The 18,727-nt window shown below is 39.4% G+C and overlaps 1 protein-coding gene and 1 long non-coding RNA gene across 6 annotated transcripts in view; both read right to left on the reverse strand.

Annotated features, from left to right (window-relative positions):
- The window catches only part of hdac4 (histone deacetylase 4), a 125,668-nt gene that overhangs the window by 15,179 nt on the left and 91,762 nt on the right, over positions 1-18,727 (reverse strand). For 4 of the 5 annotated variants that reach the window (XM_032566760.1, XM_032566761.1, XM_032566762.1 and 1 more), the window contains 9 exons: positions 18,494-18,596; positions 17,360-17,406; positions 12,334-12,441; positions 11,031-11,086; positions 10,865-10,952; positions 7,219-7,338; positions 7,048-7,145; positions 1,932-2,050; positions 1,200-1,333 (listed from right to left, as the gene is read on the reverse strand). In XM_032566760.1, coding sequence (XP_032422651.1) covers positions 1,200-1,333; positions 1,932-2,050; positions 7,048-7,145; positions 7,219-7,338; positions 10,865-10,952; positions 11,031-11,086; positions 12,334-12,441; positions 17,360-17,406; positions 18,494-18,596 — 873 coding nt within the window. Of the gene's footprint in view, positions 1-1,199; positions 1,415-1,931; positions 2,051-7,047; positions 7,146-7,218; positions 7,339-10,864; positions 10,953-11,030; positions 11,087-12,333; positions 12,442-17,359; positions 17,407-18,493; positions 18,597-18,727 lie in introns of those variants that run through there. The other variant, XM_032566764.1, reaches the window with a different exon arrangement.
- Positions 10,112-10,858, reverse strand: LOC116722603 (uncharacterized). Its single transcript, XR_004339795.1, has 2 exons — positions 10,517-10,858; positions 10,112-10,422 (listed from the first exon to the last, which is right to left on the reverse strand). It is a non-coding gene; the product is annotated as an uncharacterized LOC116722603 (long non-coding RNA).

An 18,727-nucleotide genomic window follows, 5' to 3' on the forward strand; every position in this document is an offset into this window, starting at 1 on the left:
TCAGAGGTGGTGAAGACAGACAAAGATGACACCAGGAAGAGATGTGGTTAACTGAAAGAGGTCGATGCAGTAATGGGAAGATTTTTCTGTCTCTTCTCAGTTTTTGTTTTAATATCTATACAACAGAAGAACCTAATATTGATCCTTTTTCATGTGGTTTTAGGCATAAAGCTTCATTTTTAAAAAAAATGTGTGTTCTGTTTCATGCATTTAATTTATTTAAAACAATGTGGTCTTTCACTGTTTGTGACAAGTGCCTTGCAGAGGTATTTATAACCCCTAAAGCACTTTATTTTTTTATTTCACAAACTTTAATAACTATGCGTCATTTGGTATTTTATGTGATGGACCAACACAACATATTCTATGACTATGGAAGGAAAATGATACCTAGCTCTCCAATTTGTCTTTACATATAAGCCTTTGTAAGTCCCCTACTTATTACATTAGGATCTAGGATATGTGTAAAGTGTCTTTAGTATAAATTAAGCTTTCCTATGAACAGAGCAAAATTATAAGAAGGAGCTCTGGTCAGATGAAACCAAAACTGCACATTGTATATGGCAGCCTGAACAACCTTCATGGTGAAACACTATGACGAAGGCAGCGCCATGCTTTGGGATGTTTCTGTGATGTGAAGATTGCACTAAATAAAGGGCAATTCTGGAAAAATACCGGTCAGATTGCAATAGACTGGGGTCAAGGTTCATCTTCCATCAGGACACAAAAGCCAGAACTCCAACAGAATGGTTTAGATCAAAATGTGTTCTTGCCTTAGAACAGTCTGGTCAAGGTCCAGATTAAAATTCAATTGATAATCTGAGTCAAAACTTAAAATTAAACGTACCTAAACTGTCTCCATCGGATTTGAATTAGCTTAAGCTATTTCACAAAGAATGTGCAAAATATTCAGAGACTAGCTGTCTCTGGAAGACTGAATGGAAATGGATGCCACACTTTTTAGATTATTTAAAAAAAAAGAAATCTAACTATTGCTTCCACTTTATACTTATACACCAGTTTGTGTTAGTCTGCAACGTCAACACATTAAAATTGTTGGTTGTGACATGAAAACAGTGCTATGAATAATTCTACGAGACACCTTGAAACAAGCTTAATGTCTGATCATTTCACAATAATCTGGGAGAAAATGTCAGCAGTTACGATTCCCTCACCAAAAGCAGGTGAGCAAGACTTACCTCATTGCCGAGCAGAGCAGAAATGCAGGCTTCAGAGGCATCACATATGGCCATCAGGTCATGACCCCCTTCCAGGGCAAGCACCAAGCGACCGCCGGCCAGGCCCATCAGCTGCCTGGTCAGGTAGCTGAAGCCTGAAGACAAAGGAAATCACAGCAAAGAAAGGGAAGGGAAAAAATGAATCGCTGCTGAGCTTCCAACTTCCTTTTGGGATTCTGATAAAAGCAAAAAGACAAAAAAAATGGATGAAGGAAGGACTGAATGAGACGGTGGAAGAAGAGCGGAAAAAAGAGAGCCTTGTGGAATTACTGGAGGCCAAGAACGAGCCCTAATACGAGCCAGGCTTAATTTTAATAAACACGGCTTTGCATTTAGTCGTGGTCAAAGCCTTTGATGTTTAGCTCAGAAGTAGGAGGGCAGATGAATAAACCTATTCAAACACACTTTATTCTACCCAAATTCGACCTCATCTCCTCTTTCTGCAATCCTCTGTAAACCACCCCGTCCTATTCCCTTTGACAGGCAGGAACCCTGCTCTTACTTAGGATGTCCACGTCAACACATAAAAGCTTTTTCTTGGCACGACAACATCTGTTGGAGTACCAAAGAAATTCAGCTACAGATAGAGAGTGTTCCCTTGCAAAAAGGTAGTCAAAGAACAGTTTTAAGATTTAAGTTGACAAAGAATAGAGTTTAGTAAAATAATCAGTCATTATTGTGATCAATAGTTACATTTGGCTGTCAGTTTGTATCCTCCGAGCGGTGGGGCATGTCCGTCGACAGCATCGAAGCCAGAGGACACCAGAACCACATCTGGAGCGAACTCATTGGCGATGGGCATCACCACCGTTCTGCAGAGACAAAACCAAACAACACAGTTTTGTAAAGAAAATCTGATGGTTTGGAGTAAATGGCAAGTTCTAAATTTGCAATGCTCTGCTTCACTTCTCATGGAAATTTAGTTTTATATGAAAACAAATTCAGGGATCCATGAAAGCTCAGTATTAACTGTGGTGAAGTTCACAGTGAACATCACTGAGAAAACATTTCTGGTAAAACTCAGAAACCTTTGCTCCTCTTGATAGACACGCATTTTCTTTTATTTACAAGTTCCGCAGACCAAACATTCGTCGAGTATGTTTGGACGCACAGTAATGTGACAGGAATAATTACCACACGTCCTATTTGAAGTGGATATTCTGGAAATTTGGTGGCAGGAATAAACCCCACAGTCAAGTCAAAAGCAGCAACAGGAGGACAGATGTAATTACATGCGTGCTAATTATGTATGATGCATCTAACACTGCATGGGTGGGGTGATTGACGGCTGTTTGTATATAAATTTAATTCACTAAACAACTGGTTAGCATGGGTTTCCCGTGTTCAGATGTAAGTGAGATCAACAGTGGGGCAAATGTGCAATGATTCATTGCAAATTGTGGCTGGAAAATCCAGGGAGGTTTATATGATGATCCAGTATGGAAGAAAAGGGGATGCATTATGTGCGCAGAAAAGTTTTGCAAAAGAAGGTTAGTCTAATCTCCATTTTTGAGTGTTTTTAGACAGATTTTGTTTTAAATCTGCGTCCAAGTGGAATGATGCGCCAAGTTGTGGTGACAGTACCGTAAAAATTGAAAAGATTATCTTGAATTGAATAAATTGGATAACTTCAACCTTTCACAATGTCCACACCCTCTTCTAATCTCTGGAAAGATTATTAAACAAACTATGATTTGCTCAGTTTTGGTACTCAGATGACTGATTGAGAACTGGCACAAAGGGAGGAGCTCAGCAGGAGTACATGCAAAGTGACTATTCAATTGGCAAATAAATAACTCCATCCTTGCTGCTTTCACGCAGTAGGACATTGGAACATGCCAAATTTAAAGTGAGTGGCTGGCAAATCAAGGAGACAAAATGACAAGTCTGAGGAAATGAGAACATACCAGCATTTCCTCAGAGTCTTCTCTACAATATCCAATATCTAGAGTAGGTAGAATGGGTCTAATATTTTCTCACCAATTGGAGAAAAAACAATCTCAAAGTTGAAAAGTGTCAGAGTGGGATGGGGCAGAGCTCAACGGGAGAATTTTTTCACTGGTTTTCCAGCTCCTGTTTACTGGATATCCAGAAATTATTAGAAAAGACTATGCAAGGCCCACATCCTGCCAGCCTATATCACTTCCTGCCTTTGGGAACATGTGGCTTTAGCATTTAGCAGGTATTAGTTGGCTCATAAACAGCTAGGCTTTCCAGATGGCAAAACAAGTGTCTCTCCCCAGTTCCCTGTGGGATTGTTGACGTTTTATTTTTTTGTTTTTAGGTTTCTGGGATATTTGGCCAAGTAGTATTTTGATGAGGTCTGTGACTGATGGAGTACCACAGGGTTCTGTTGTAGGTCCCCAGCACATTGCTGACCTCAGGAACATGGTGCTGGTTAGCTGGCTGTGGGCAGGCAGCTCGCCCTGAACTCCGTAGACCACAGGTTTTTCCATCTCTTGCTCACCACCAAATTACAACCCTGAGCTCTATGCGCCCCCTCGATCCTCCACCACAACACAAAACTAACGCGCGCACAGCTGTCTGAAGGAGAGGTGGGAGGTAGCATTACAAGGTTTTTGGGAGTCACAGCCAGCAGGAATATGTGCAGCGCGGGTCACTGTACACCTTCAAGCATGTAGCAATATTTTAGAGAGGGATGATCAATGAATTTCAATGAGATGGGCAATCTGGAAAGAGAACACAGACAAAACTGATGTAAGTCCTGTAGATGTGCAAAATAATCAGCCCATTTAAATCCACAGCCTTGGTCTATTAGGATCTGAGCCATGAAGGACCCCACACTTAATAAAGGCAGTCAGCCACAGACGCAGTTGAGGGAAACCTTGGCTACCAAGGACACCTAAACCACCATTGGCTTCTACACCTCCTCCTCGTTCAGCCTTGAGCTCAGACAGAAACAGGTCTGGTTCTGAAGAGAAATACTACTCGTGTCATCCCCCAACCCCCGACTCCCCCAACTCTAGAATAATATCCTGACATTTAGAGAAATAAAAAGCCGGGGTAATCAATTAGACGACTGGCAAAGAAGGAAGCCAGCGGTTTCTGAGGAGCATTAATTGGGCGTGAATCAGAGGCTATGTATGCAGAGATGAAAAAAAGACGGTTTGTTAATGAAGGGGAGGGGAGAGTTTACGACTGAGCCTTAAGCAACGGGACATCCTGAGAAAAGCGGTTAGAACATTCAGAGCTGTCGGCTCGGGTCCAATTCGACTTTACTGCGATTAGAGTCACTTGTCAGTTATGCAGCGTCATCTATTGTTTGGGGTTGTTTGGTTTACCTAGCAACAGGTGAACAATAGTTGTCTATGGCTTGTTTTTTTGTGCTTAGAGATTTAAAGATAATGTTTACTACTAATTAGATGAGACAGGAAAAAAACAACTAAAATCAGTTCTGTAGGATTTAGGTTGTTATGAAAGCAGTCAAGGTGGAGATAAAAACTATGACATCACTGAAGCTATATTCTCATGTAATTTTTATCAGATACATTCAGACTCCCTCACCCTTTGAAATGTTGTCTGAAGGAAATATAAACTGTCAAGTAGATGCAGTCGTTTGCATCAAACCGGCAAATAAAAGGTTAAACTGCAGAGGTTGAAGGTTTCCCTCTTCGTTCATAAAAAAGAGAAAAAAAAAACTCAGAAGAGAAAGAATGAAGAGAGTGAAAAACACACACACGCACGCTTACACTTCAAAGCCCTGTCATCTGCTGCTGCAGAGAGCTGTTCTGAATTAACTTTAATTCTCCTTCTCTCTCTTCTCTCCAAGTTCATGGTAAAGAGAGGGACTGGGGGGAGGGGGAGAAAAAGAGAGAGAGAGAAAAAGAGAGAGAGAGTCGGTGCTTCTGGTTTTCATTAGGACCAATTTTCTTATCTTTTTTTTCTCTGTGCTTTCTGGAGGCTCACACTTGATCCCCTGCAAATGCAACGTGGCGCAGGCCAGCGGAGGAATGGAAAGGTGCCGGCTGCAGGGCACGCACCCCCATCCGGCAGATAGAGGGGGGAGGAGAGAGGCGGGAGAACCAAGATACACTGCTTTAAAAAAATGATATGAAAATATCATGTGTTCCGTTTGTGGTTGTACAGAGCATCACAAACATATCCATCCCCCTTCAGTGTGCTCTCCTGTGGGGATTTTAAATTTCATGTGCTTTTATTTTCAAGAACCATTGTTCACTACAACTTTTCTTTCAAGCTCAGTTGGACTAGATGAGGAGCGTCAATATTTAAGTTTTGCCAAAGATTCTCTGCTGGATTTAGGTCTGTACTTTGATTGAGCCATTCAAACATGAAACTATAATCTCATCTTAACCATTTCACTGTGGCTGTGGATGTATGTTTAGGGTCAATCTCCTGCTAGAAGGTGACGTTTTTGGCAGCTTTTTAAAGGGTTTCTTCCAGTATTCTCCTGTATTTAGCTCCATCCATCTTCCCTTACAGCCTTTTCCTGCTGAAGAATAGCATCTCTGCATCCTCAGTCTTTTCCTCAAAGTAACGTGGAAAGACTTTTTTCTGATTTTTTTGGGAACAATTTTCAGTTTTGAGCTATTTCACAACAAACCGTAAGCTTGTAGCTGCGAAATGACAAAATGCAAAAAAAGTTCCAGGAATATGAATACTTTTTGAAGTCGCTGTGAACAATAATGCAAAAAAAAAAACCTTCTGTAACACAAACTTTAAACCCAAACCTTTGGTAGAAATGTATATCTAATTTTATTATATATATTCTGATTTTGTTTGAGCATATGTATGCACTGCAAAATCACAAAATATTACCAAGAATATTTTGTCTAATTCCTAGAGCAAATATCTCGGTATACTTACAATAAGACAAAACTAACTTACAAGTTTTAAGTCTATTATTCCTTAATGCCTATTGATAAATATATTTCTTTTTGATCAGGTTCCACTGGCTGATTTTGTCACTTCTTATATAGGAAAAATGTCTTGTTATAACTTAAAACAATCTGCCAATGAAACTAGTAAGTTTTTTAAAATCAATAATAGGAAATTATTGACTTAAAACAAGTTAATATATCTTGCTGAAAACTTACTTGTAAGTTAGTTTTGTCTTATTTCAAGTGTACTGATGTTTGTACCAGAAACTAGACCAAGAATACAATTTTGTATTTTTGCAGTATGATAACCTGAAATAGCCTTTTTGCTTTTGTGTTCCAAGTTAGCGGCATAAATGATCAAATATATTGCTTGTCAGCTGTTGACATGCAGACAGAAGGGTTGAAAGGGAAGAGTAAAAAGACGAGAGGTGACTGATGTGCATTAAGAGGCTGAGGTGTGCTTCCCGGAGGTTGCGTGCCGACGGCTGTGATAAGACGGTCAGGCCGGTCAGTTTGATGCTCCGGCTTCAGACCAGATGGACGCACAGCTGAGAACATGGACTCATCTTCAAAGAACCCTGGAAGGGATCCAGTCCCGCCGCTTTCAAGATGCATGAATCAAAAACGGGTAGGCGACATGTAGAGCGTGTATGAGTGGGGGTGTGTCGGCATGTGTGGAAGTGTTGAGGGTGAGTGGGAGAAGTTTTATATTTAGTCCAAATAGAAGCCATGAGGTTTGGCTTGACGACAAGCCCCCTGCCTACTCAACGGCTCCCAGCAGATAATATATTTATAACTTGTGGTGAATTTTTTAAAGCCAGAGCCAAAAATACAAAACATTACAGCTGGCATTTCTTTGTTTTTCTCAGAAATAGATCCAGGAAGAAAAAAAAAAGAAAAGAAAAGATCAAAGCAACTGTCAGTTAAAGTTGAAGGTAATGCTGATTTACCTGAAGGCAGCCAGATACTCTGCGTCCCCCATGGGAGGTTCAAGGCCCCCAGTAAATGCCATGTTCACATTGAAGCCCACACCTGCACCGCTGCCCACCTGTGGGGCATAAACATGTTTTAATGTGCAGAAATGTAAATAAAACGTTGGATGATGAAAGATTATGACGGACCTCATCTGGAGCTCCACTGCCGGGGAAGAAGTTCCCATCGTCATAGCGATGTAGAGAAAGGTACAGAACACTGGGGTCTGCGTAGAAGGCCTGCTGGGTCCCGTTGCCATGGTGAACATCCTAAAATGATTAGAAAGAAATGCAGGCTAAAGCAATTGCAAACACATTTTTCACAATAAAATTATTATTATTATGTGATGACATAACTGTAAAAATTGTGCAGTACATAGTGATACGGCATTCTGCATACTGATTGACACCTTTATTTAAGCTGTGAAGAACTCAAAATACATCAATTTAAAAAAAATATCTTTGATTATAGTACCGTAATCTCATAATGTATATTTTAAAATATCCAAACTAGAGATGCACCGATCAGTGTCAGTCCCGATATTATAAAAAAAATTCTACATCGAGTATCGGTGCTCGATTTATAAGCAAAGATCTATTCAGTGTAATTCTATGCTTTGAGCAACATCACATTTTATCTTTTATTTTACATTATATTTAGAATTTGTATTTGTATTTTCCAAACTATATGAAAGGTTTGCTGCAGTTTATTTTGACATGTTTGAACAAGGTAGCCAAGCATTTGTTTTCATCAGTTTCAGTTTCTTTATTATTTATTTTATTGTAATTGGCTGCTACACTAATAATGGCACAGCTTGAGCAAATTAAAGTTGTCTTGTTTTTGCATGTTTGACCAAGTTTATGAAACTACTCGTTTATTTAAGTGAGCTATACTGGTGAAGTGTTGTCCAATAAATTTTAGTACGATTATATCTGTGTTAAAAAAAAAAAGAAAAAGAAACTTTTTGAGTCAATTTAGCACTGTTTTCCTGCATCGGATCGGTATGAACCGGTACTAAACCTCAAAAATCTGTATCGGCATCGGAAGTGAAAAGAGTGGATCGGTGGATCACTAACCAACCTTTAATGCTTCGATTCATTTATTTAAGTGGGACCAGGCAACATAGTGAATGTTAAAAAGTGACAGAATTGGAGTGAATTATGCAATAAACCACCATTAAATGATTAATAATAACAGTCGACTCAGGATGACCACATAAAATCATGTTAAGTATGGTGGATCTGTAATGATGTGGGCTTATTTATATTCAAAAGGCCCTGGGAAAGTTGTTGGACTGTATAAACTCCAGAACGTTTGTTTATATAAAGCCATGAACGGTGAATTAACTTTGTTATATAAAAATAAAACAAAACAAACTATGCATATTTGTTGCTGAGTAAGTTTAAAAAAAAAAACAACAACTATTTATTTTGGGATTTTTTTAAACAACTTCACCAGGGCTCAATTTAAGTGTGGCTCAAGGAACCTATTTAACGGTTGCCATGGTAGTTCCCTCCCTTTTCCGGGATTAGTTATTACAGGATAACATTGCACAATACGCTTTATTAGTCAGGCAGAAACAAAACAAAAACAAAAGACTAAGCCTAAAATGACTACTTACTCTGACGCAAACTAACATCAAGAAACCATTCTTAAATTATAGGAGGCTGAATTTTTTTGTTTTTATCTATAGTTTATTATGTTGGAGATCAGAAAGCTTAAATAAATCGTTTACCGACAGTTTGAAGGGAAAATTCAGAGTTTAAATGTAATGGGAGTAAATTAGAGGTTTTTGTGCATGGTTTGTGGTGATTTCAGAAAAATGTCTTCCAGCATTGACAGACTCCCAGTGTAGGTGTGTTGGCACCCTAAATGAATAAATAATGTTTTCACAAACTTTCCCTATGATGGCTCAATCACATTGAACTAACTGAATACAGAGAGAGTAATTGTCACACTGCCACTAAGCTGTGGCTTTGAAAGAGTCTTTAAAGACTCAATAAAACACTCATCGTTAATAGCTGCTTACTCTCACCAACAACATGGCATCAATTAAATGATCTCATCTGTTGAATTTAAGAATAACTCGAAACACAAGAGTCTAAAAAATGTTGTTTCAGCTGGAGGAGAGTGGCTTGACGACGACGCTCTGCTCCGTCTGTGACGGACAAGGAGGAAATGAAAGGGACCTTCAAGGGGCTTTTGGGAATAACCATAACCAGCCGGGGAGTAAAGCTCCTGGACATGAGGTGGCCTTTGTCATATAGATCAATGAAAGGAGAGGATCTGACCTGAAGAAGGTAAAGGAAGTGAAGGTTGAATTTATTTTTTTGTAGTGTCGAGATAAATTTGCAAAAGGTGGTGGAAATGTACTGACAATCAATCAATCAATCAAATTTTATTTGTATAGCACATTTCAGCAGCAAGGCATTTCAAAGTGCTTTACATCATATCAAACACAGAAACACAATGCAGCATAGAATCAACAATCAAAACACGACATTAAGTCAGGTTCCATCAATAAATTTGTAATTGATTACGTTTCAAATACAATCCTAAACAGGTGGGTTTTTAGTCGAGTTTGCATCTATAGAAGGTTTACCTGTTACACTCCTACTGTGTTATATGGAACAAAACACCTATTGCTATTTTTATTCCCACTCACGCAGTTCACAATCACACAGTTTAAAACAATGTAGACAACATTTTAATGGGCTTCTGGCACAAGGCGCCGTACAACTCTTTCACAGAATTTCGAGCAGGGACTCCGCCGTCCCTCGGATTTAAAAAAAAAAATTTTTTTTGACAAATCATGAGATTTGTCAAAAGAAAGAGTAACTAAAGTTGTCCTGTTAGAACTAAAAAACACATGTTATTTGGTGGCAATCGCCAAGTGGATATTTCTTGCTATCTAAGTGCTTAAAAAGTCGCAGTACATATTTCAACAGTACTACCAGTAATTCACAATATGCTTTTCCATAGTTTATTGCAAGAATGAGGCATTTTTGAGATGGAGCAATGTCACGTAAAAAAATTGGACCATTTGCTGATAAATTGTATTTTAATGATAAGATTCCACAATTATTCACATATAAAATGGGTTAGAACTTTTACTTTTCAGCTTCTCACAAATTTACAACCCAAGAATGAGAAAGGTTCAAGACAGATAATTAAAGAGGTGAATAAACAGCAATTGTAATAAAGCAGGAAGCTTATCAGGTAAGAAAGTGTGGGTCTTTCATTCACAACTGTGACAAGTGAAACAAAGAGAAGTTATTTGTAAAAGAAAGTACCATTTTTAGCTATTTTTCTTCATTGCTGATGGATTACTCTGTTGAAAGTTGTTGCCAGTACTAACAAGAAAACAAATTTGATTTGAATGTTGTCAGATATTCATCACAAATCATGATTTACCACAACGGAAAATTACAAGTAAATCAAGCTCACCACAGATATCTTTTAAATCCCTGGGTGGGGTGCTGATCTGTGAGGTCTCAGACATTTCTCCTGCCTTCTGGGTCCTCCCCACATAAATCTTTCACTTATGAACACACACACAACCTGGAGAGTTTGCTTTCACTACTTTAATTCTTATTGGCCAATATGTAGCAAAAGGATGCCTAAGTTTCACATGGAGTGTCATCAATTCAGCAGCTTTTGGCAGAAATGTTTTTTTGCAAAATGCATGACTAAAAGAAGGTAGGCGGCTGCAGAGTATTTTTAAACAGGTGTGATTTTGTAAATCAAACAGGGAGCAAAACTGAAACCAGTTTAATTTTTGCAAAGGTTACTCACCCAGTCAACTATGAGGATTTTGCTGACATTAAGCCTCTGCTGCAGGAGCTTGGCTGCAATGGCGACAGAGTTGAAATAACAGAAGCCCCTACAAAATAAAAACAAAATGGTGTTATCATATTTAAAATCTGAAATCAAACGCTTATATAATCTGAAAACTACTCACATAGGTGTGCTCTCCTCAGCGTGGTGTCCGGGTGGCCGAACTACAGCAAAACCGTTCTGTAAGCAAAAGCAAGGTGGTCAGGAAGTGACAAGTTTGAACCTGACCTAGAATCTGAGAGCAGAAATGTGTGCACACACACATAATGCAACACAGGCTGACTTGGGTCAGATTTTGGATGCAGCGCTCACATCAACTGTTCTAGGAGTTTCGCATTGCTTACGGGGGACAGTAGACAGACGTTTGGGCTGATGCAGAGCGATGCAAGCTGGACTAATGATGTTGAGTCAGCTGCTGCGCATTAGCAACCAGCCAGATGATTACTGAGGTGACAAGAGCCTCAGCTGGTTTCAGGACATTTTACCATTTGCATGAAAGTGAGAATAAGCGCAATGATGAGATGGAAGGGGGTTTCTTCCCACTGCCAAGTCAAGACAGGAGAATGACTATTGACAGAAAAAGATGTGTGTGAAGGCCGGAGACTGTGTGTGTTCTTTGAGAAGCTGTTGGTGCAGGTGGAACTTGGTCGTTAATTTGGTAGTGGAGGATCCTCTGAGGGAAACTTAAGTGGGAATGTGTGTGCACAAGTTTGACAGTTTGCCAAGTCCATACCCAGAAACTTTAAAATGTAGCCGTTTCCCTTTCAAGCAAAACACAATTTCCTTTCATTTCAGTCAGATATCATCAAGTATCTAGCAGAGGAACGGATCAAGGCTATGTCTGAATGATCTCAGTCCCAGGGAAAGAACTGTGTGGGTATCCGCATGGTGTGCTACTGTCTCACTCTCAGGAATGTCATTAGTCTGCGGTGTGTTGGTGCTAAGTTAACACCCTGTGCGTCGGCTGCTCCGCAGGTGGCCTTGGTGTAAGACCAATAAAGGAGGCCTGTTAGTGGGGCCTGCTGGCGTTTGCAGAGCCTGCGAGCGGGTCTCCCCGCTGCGTTCAAACAGTAAGCAGCCCCTCCCAAAGACCCATGGAGGCTGGGTGGGAGGGGGGTGCAGCATCGCAGGGTGGGGATGCCTGTCTGGAAGGTGCTACTGATGAAGCAAAGGTGTGACGGGGTGCAGCAATGTTTCTGAAAAGATTCTGGAACCAGGTTCTCATGTAAATGATGCAAATTTATAACATTTAATTTGGTTTGTCATTTTTAAGAAATCTCAACAAACTTTGCTTTATGCCCAATTTTCTTCTTCCCTACATACATATATCTGGAAAATACAGAAACTGCTAAACCCCGCTCTGAAAACCAATCGTCGTGACGCCCAGCGTCAGCAAGCAGTCAGGTTGAAGTTGACTCTAAACACACCTTCAGCTCTCCTGTTGCTACTTTGAAAACCAGCTCCACCACTGAGCCAACGGCCAGTCGAGCAGCCGTAGACGAATGGATCTCATTCCAGATTGTGTCACTGTCCACCTGGAAACACACAAATACAAAAATATTTGCTGTTTAAATATTTGATGTTTTAACAGGAGAAAAACAATACCAGGCGTTTTCTTTTTAAAGTTTGAAGTTGTTCAAACATCTGGATTTATCAATCAAATTTTATGGTAAATATAAAGGACATTAATTTATTGTCCATATTCCTGCAGAGGTCAGACTTTAAACTTGTTAGTTGCAAAAATCCTAAACAGAAAATAAGGATTGAATGACAGAAAATTTTACATTCAGTTGGGTTAGTGTTATGTGCTTCGAGCACATTACAATTCTTCCTATTTTTTGAGATTGTTTTGTGTATTGACTTTAGCTGAATGACTTTTTGTTTAGTATATTTTGGAGTTTGGATAATTCCTTTTTCGTAATTAATTTGATTTCGTTAATTTGTGGCGCTGTTGGTCCGCCTATAAATAGGCTGAGTTTCGACATGGTGGAGATCCGCCTTTCTGCTCGCTCCACCACCACCACCACCACCGAGGACGCGTCCTGACACGATGCGCGCACGTCTCCAGTAGCTGTAGGACGTCTCCAGCCTCCCATGCGGTATTTTTGTTAGCCTTTGTTTGTTTGCTGTTTTCGTTGTGATTTTGGCCTGGTGGGACCGGTTGTCCTGTTTTCGATTCTTTCTTTGCAGTAGATTCTTTTTTTGCTATAGTCCGGTACTAGTAGGGGCTTCAAAGGCCCTGTATAGGGTTGGCCCCCTGCTGTACAGTTTTGTTCTTTTTGATCAGCTCACCAGGTCCAACTTTCTGTTAATACTTTTGGGGTTTTGTTTTTTCCTCTCTTTTTTTTTGGTACACGGGGAATTGAGGGTATTTAACTCTGTCTTTTTTTTTTGCCTCCACAGAAAATCAAAGCAGCTGAACCAAAAGAAACATTCAAGAGAGTTTTCCAATAAAATAAATTTTTTTAACCCTAATTTTTGCGTAGGTGTCCTCAAATATGTTGTGCCCTTTTTGGACGTAACAGTTAGCAATGTAAGAACAGACACATGGATAATAAACTAACTGTAACCTGTAGACACACATATACACACATTATCAAGAGAGTAACATACAATGGAATCGCTGTCTGCTTGCAGTTGATTTTTTGCGGATTTACCTTATATTTTTCTGTCAAACACAAGTCTAAATTGTTTGTGGAAAAAATTACTTAAGTTTTTTCTAGAACATATCTACAATATTCAAAATAAATTGTAACTTGAAAAGCTGAAATATGAATCTTTGCTCTCTTGATACTACTTGATTCTTATTGGTTGTTATTTATAAGGAAGCCAGGAACACTATTCATTTTCCTTGGTGCTGATTGGCTGAACCCCCAAGAGTGTAGATAAGTTAAACTGACTGTTAGTTTCTGTGATAATGCTGAGATGCATATTTAGTTATATGTGGTGTTTGAATTGTTAAGATACAAAATTTTAAGAATTTTAGAGGAGGTCTGGAGTGTTTCGCAGGAGGTTATGGTCCTGTGAATACTGGGGGTCCAACTTGTGTATCCAACGCTTGTAGAAACCCATAAATATATAATAAGGGTATTTTACACATATACACAAACACTTCAGGACGCAAACTCATAACAACTGAAAACACATTTAGAATCACTTTTTATACGTCATATTTAAGGATCAGATTTAGTCGTGCAGTGTGTCTGCTCTGGAGAAACTGGAACATGCATTTATTGGGAGAATACAATGAACAATATGCTCATAAACATATATTTAGAAGCTTATTCAGGCACTTGCAGAGTTTTAATTGAAGGCAATAACTTGTAGTCATAATGTAACATTGCACAGTGAGCTAAATAACAAAATAAGTCTGTCTGTTACTGCTATAAGAGACATTGTCCTTAATTGACAGTGTGCCTGGCATCGTCATTTACTACAACTGTATCGAGAGCGTAATTATAAGAGCCGCTGTAAAATTAAGCATTTATTTGTTTTAGTTTTTTATGTTCGGAAAGAAAGAAAAAAGTCCTTCAGCTTGATTGTTCGTGCAGCACGTTTGCGTGTTTGTGTTGGAGGATGCTAAGCCTCAGATTCACCATGCAGAGGTCAGGGCTGATTAATGCTGAGGCACGTCTGGCCCTCAGCCCCCATACGCAAGCATGTACACACGCTCGCTTTTCAAGCCAAGTGGAGCACAATGCATTCGGTGATTGATTGTACACAGGGCTGCACAGAGGATAATATATACTCCCTCCATCAGTCATGGCAGATACTGCGGGCAGATGGAGCGCATGATAAACACAGAGTGAAGACGCTGGCAGAGGAAAAGAAGAAACCAGAAGGTCTTTGTGTCACACATGTGCAGAGTGGCTGAAGGAGGAGATCTGGGAAGACCAACCAATGTAAGCTCTTCTAAACTCACTATGTTAGTGTAAACCTGTCAGTTGATAGATGTAGCTGAACATGAATCTTTGCCGTTTACTCAACTACTTAGTCCAACAGCCAATCAGCGGACAGTGTTTAAGCCGGTTGGTCCGTCTTTCCTCCTTTCTCCAGTGATGGGACTCATCAAGTGTGGATGATTGCTCCATAATAACATCCACAGCAAGAGCCAAGAAAGACTCCATCATGAAATAAAACTGCAAAGCCTTTACTGAAGTTTAAAGAAACAAAAACAAAAAGAAGTGAGAGATTGGAACTGCTGGGGAGAATCTAATTGATGCAAAAGTGAATGAAAGATTATGCCCATAAGAAAAATTACGTAAGTTTAAAGGCCTTCAATTGCAATGTCAGCTCTTAAATTGTTGAAGATTAATTTTGGTCAACTATTGTTCATACATCATTGTGGAATTGTCTTCATGACTCCAAAGCAGCAAAGCTCTAGCTAACTGAAAGATAAAATCTCATTTGAGTCTAGAATCTTTGGCTGACTCAATAAATGCAAGGAGCTGAGGTCTTGTGGCTGCGATATAAACCCAAAGCATTAGCACTTCGACACCCTCTTGACAGTTTATATAGGCTGCTTGAGCTGATATGCTGTGTTTTGTAGCGTTAAAATGTAAAAACTTTGTCGATTCATTTATGTAAGGAAGATAGGAGCCTGGTGATTCTTTTCATTTATTAGAAGAATGGAACTGTGGTCACTCAAGAGTGTAGTTCTGGGGATAAAAAGTATTAAATTCACAGTGAGGATAAGATTGATACCGTTCAATGGCATGTCAACAAAAGCACATCAATGGGTTAGTCCATAAGGCGGTTCCAGTCCCAAAGAAATAGCCAATTGATGCATTACATTATCAATTAAGATTGTCCAGACATTGTTCTGATAATTATACTCTATGTGTCAATTCTATGCATTTCTCTTAGTGTTGTATTATTGGGGCTAAATTAAAAAGCTTTTTAATTTATGTCGAAAAGGTTGGGTCTGTATTTGATACCTTATGGTGCAAAATCAACAATTCCTACACCATTGAAACCTGGACTGGATAATTCTACACTGAACAGAAATTGAGAGTGATTTGTTATTGGTGATATGTTACTTGTGAAACTTTTATGTTGTGGAAAATATTTGGATTCCTGGTTTTACCATTTTGTCTAATTCACACACACTCCCTATCGATCTCTTGTCATGAGTTGGATGTGTTGTTATGCCCTTCCTGGCAACTGTATTTGGAAATAACCTCCTAAGCTTTTCCAGATTGATATCTTTCCCTCTTGGCTTTGTGTCCACCCTGAGCTGTAAGCTTCAGAGCAGAAAAATACCAAAACTCCTGCTTTTATAGAGTTGTTCTGAACTGATGACGACCAATTATTCACATGCATTCGAAGAGCAGCACCTGACTCTTAGTTTCCCTCTTCTATGGAAGCTTATGGAAGCAGGATGATTGTGTGTGTTATTAGTCCAGACAAAGACAGAGTGAAAAACAAAGTGAGTTAAAAGGGAAGTGAATTTAAAACACAAATCAGTGTAATCATGCTGTACTGAAGCTGAATGATGCAGACAATTTATTGTTTCTCATGTTGATGTTGCCTTCAGCAGGGAATTAAGAGAATAACTGCAGAAAAAAAACTGAAATGGGAAGATTTGTCAGAGCCATGAAGGAAAGGGAATGTGCTGGAATAATGAAACGACGAACCTCCACAAGCTGACAGTCTAATTTCAGACACCCCCTCCTTTCTCTGTAAGCATGTGTGTATTTGTGTGTATAACTTGTATAACGTGTATAACAGGAAGACAACAATTTGGTCCCATTTGCCATTATAAAGAGCAGATCTGCGCAGCACTCCAGCTCCCTTTTTCCTCCCAAAGTAGAGAGGAAGTGAAATTTAGGAAGAGATAACCTGGAGGTACGTTCAGGCTTGATTGGCCTTAAAATTATTAATCGTGTGAAAAACACCAGCAAATACCTAGCTGTGATTACGTTGGGTTTGGAAGAGAGCTCTCAGAGATGTAAATGGGCACCAAGATCACCAGGAGAGCACACAAACATCCAGAAAAATACAATCACCGCCTCCACCAGCACACACACAAAGACCTACGAACATCTGGTTATAATTTTAAGCGCAGCGGAAAGGCAAGCAACAGCTTTTGTTTGCCTCTACTCCTTGAGGGGCGGTGGTTTTGTGTGTGTTTGTGTGTGAGTGTGTGAGAGAAATGGGAGCGTTTCTGAATCCGTGGGCCGATACGGAGAGTGTGGGCAAACGCTGCTCTGTTGTTTCCCTAATATCGCCACAATACTGAAACTACATCCATCCAAGTCAAACAAGTCAACCTAATTGCCGATTAGATGATTACATGTCTACAAATATGACAGCTTTTCCTCTAAGTCAAGCAGAATGGCTTATGAAAACCCAGGTTTTCGAGAAACATCAACCACATAAGTTAAAAATGCTTTAACTAGACAGCAAATGTTTGTAAAATCTATTTTTTACCAGCAAAAATGAGTCACCTACCCCAATGCCTCCACATGGTAACCTCACAAACATGGGATTCACGGAACCTGAAGGAGAAGAAATAGATTTAAGAAATGAGACATGGGGTAAAAGGTCAGCAGGTGAAAGGAAAAACTTCAGGGCCACGAAGGCCCAAATGAGCACATGACCCGCTAAAACTTCACATTTGACTTTCTGACCTTATCTAACAGCAAGAGTACACAAGGGGGGATGCTTTAATTTGAACAGGACAAGAAAAAAAGATCTCATTGACCTCACAATCAACGGACTCCTCAGGGAGAAGGCCAGAATGGGTTCTGTTCTGCCACTGAAGGTCAATAAACAAAGATTAGCCGGCTAATTTACTTGTACTCCAAAGATACATTTGGGAGGACGACAGTTTCTTTCAACAACCCTGATTCTGTATGTCAGTATTTCTGGAAAACACCCCTTCCACACTTACTGGCACTCACAATAATGGTGTACAAAATTAAATTCATTTTAATGAAGAACCCATTAACTTACACTTAAGAAGCTGACATCTAATTTAAAGCCAGTGGGCAAATAAATCTAATATCTAGATCATCCAGAGCCTTGGTCTTCTCCCCTATGCATCTCATTCTGCAGGTTTTCTACATGATTTAAGTTCGCGGGCTGAGATGACAACAGAAAACGAGGGATTTTGTGTCATTGCAGAATTTCTGAAGTGATTTATAAGATACTTATAATTATTATTATTCTGAAAAGCCTTAATCAATAATAATCAGTCTTTTTATAGAATCAGAAGGACAACTACTTAAAGTGACCTGATATTTTTGAGATCATGATCCCTTAAGACATTTGGAAGAGAAACAGGCCCACAGCATCACAGATCCTTCAGAACGGTTTAAGCATTAAAATAGATTCCTTTAGCAGATGTCACAGATTAATAACATTTACAACAAGTGGAGGTATAAAATCATCTATGTGACAAAGTTACAGGACATGAAGGTTGACTGTTGATAAAATAAATGTTACATTTAAATACAATGACAAGAAATTGTTTTGTTTTAGAGACAACTTAACCAGTAAGTGGACTAATCAAAGGTCAAATCTGCAGGTTTAGGTTCAGGATGTGGGTCAGTTTGGATGCACTGGTCAGGATGCATGTCTTACACTCCAGTTTCTGTCTCAATGGGTTGGTTCCGTACAGCTGGACATGGGCCTCAGAGTGGACCGTCTGCAGCTCCTCCTGTGACGCCTTCCTTCCACGGATACACTAAAACCAGAGGAGGAATCGAGTTTGAACACAGAGCCTCTGATTTTTGACAGGAAGCAGATCACTGCAGCTTCAATTCCTTCTATTAATCAAATATGTATAGATATATGAAGACTAAATTGTATGAGGCA

This window comes from Xiphophorus hellerii, chromosome 7 (genome assembly GCF_003331165.1).
Source record: "Xiphophorus hellerii strain 12219 chromosome 7, Xiphophorus_hellerii-4.1, whole genome shotgun sequence".
NCBI lineage: Eukaryota > Metazoa > Chordata > Actinopteri > Cyprinodontiformes > Poeciliidae > Xiphophorus > Xiphophorus hellerii.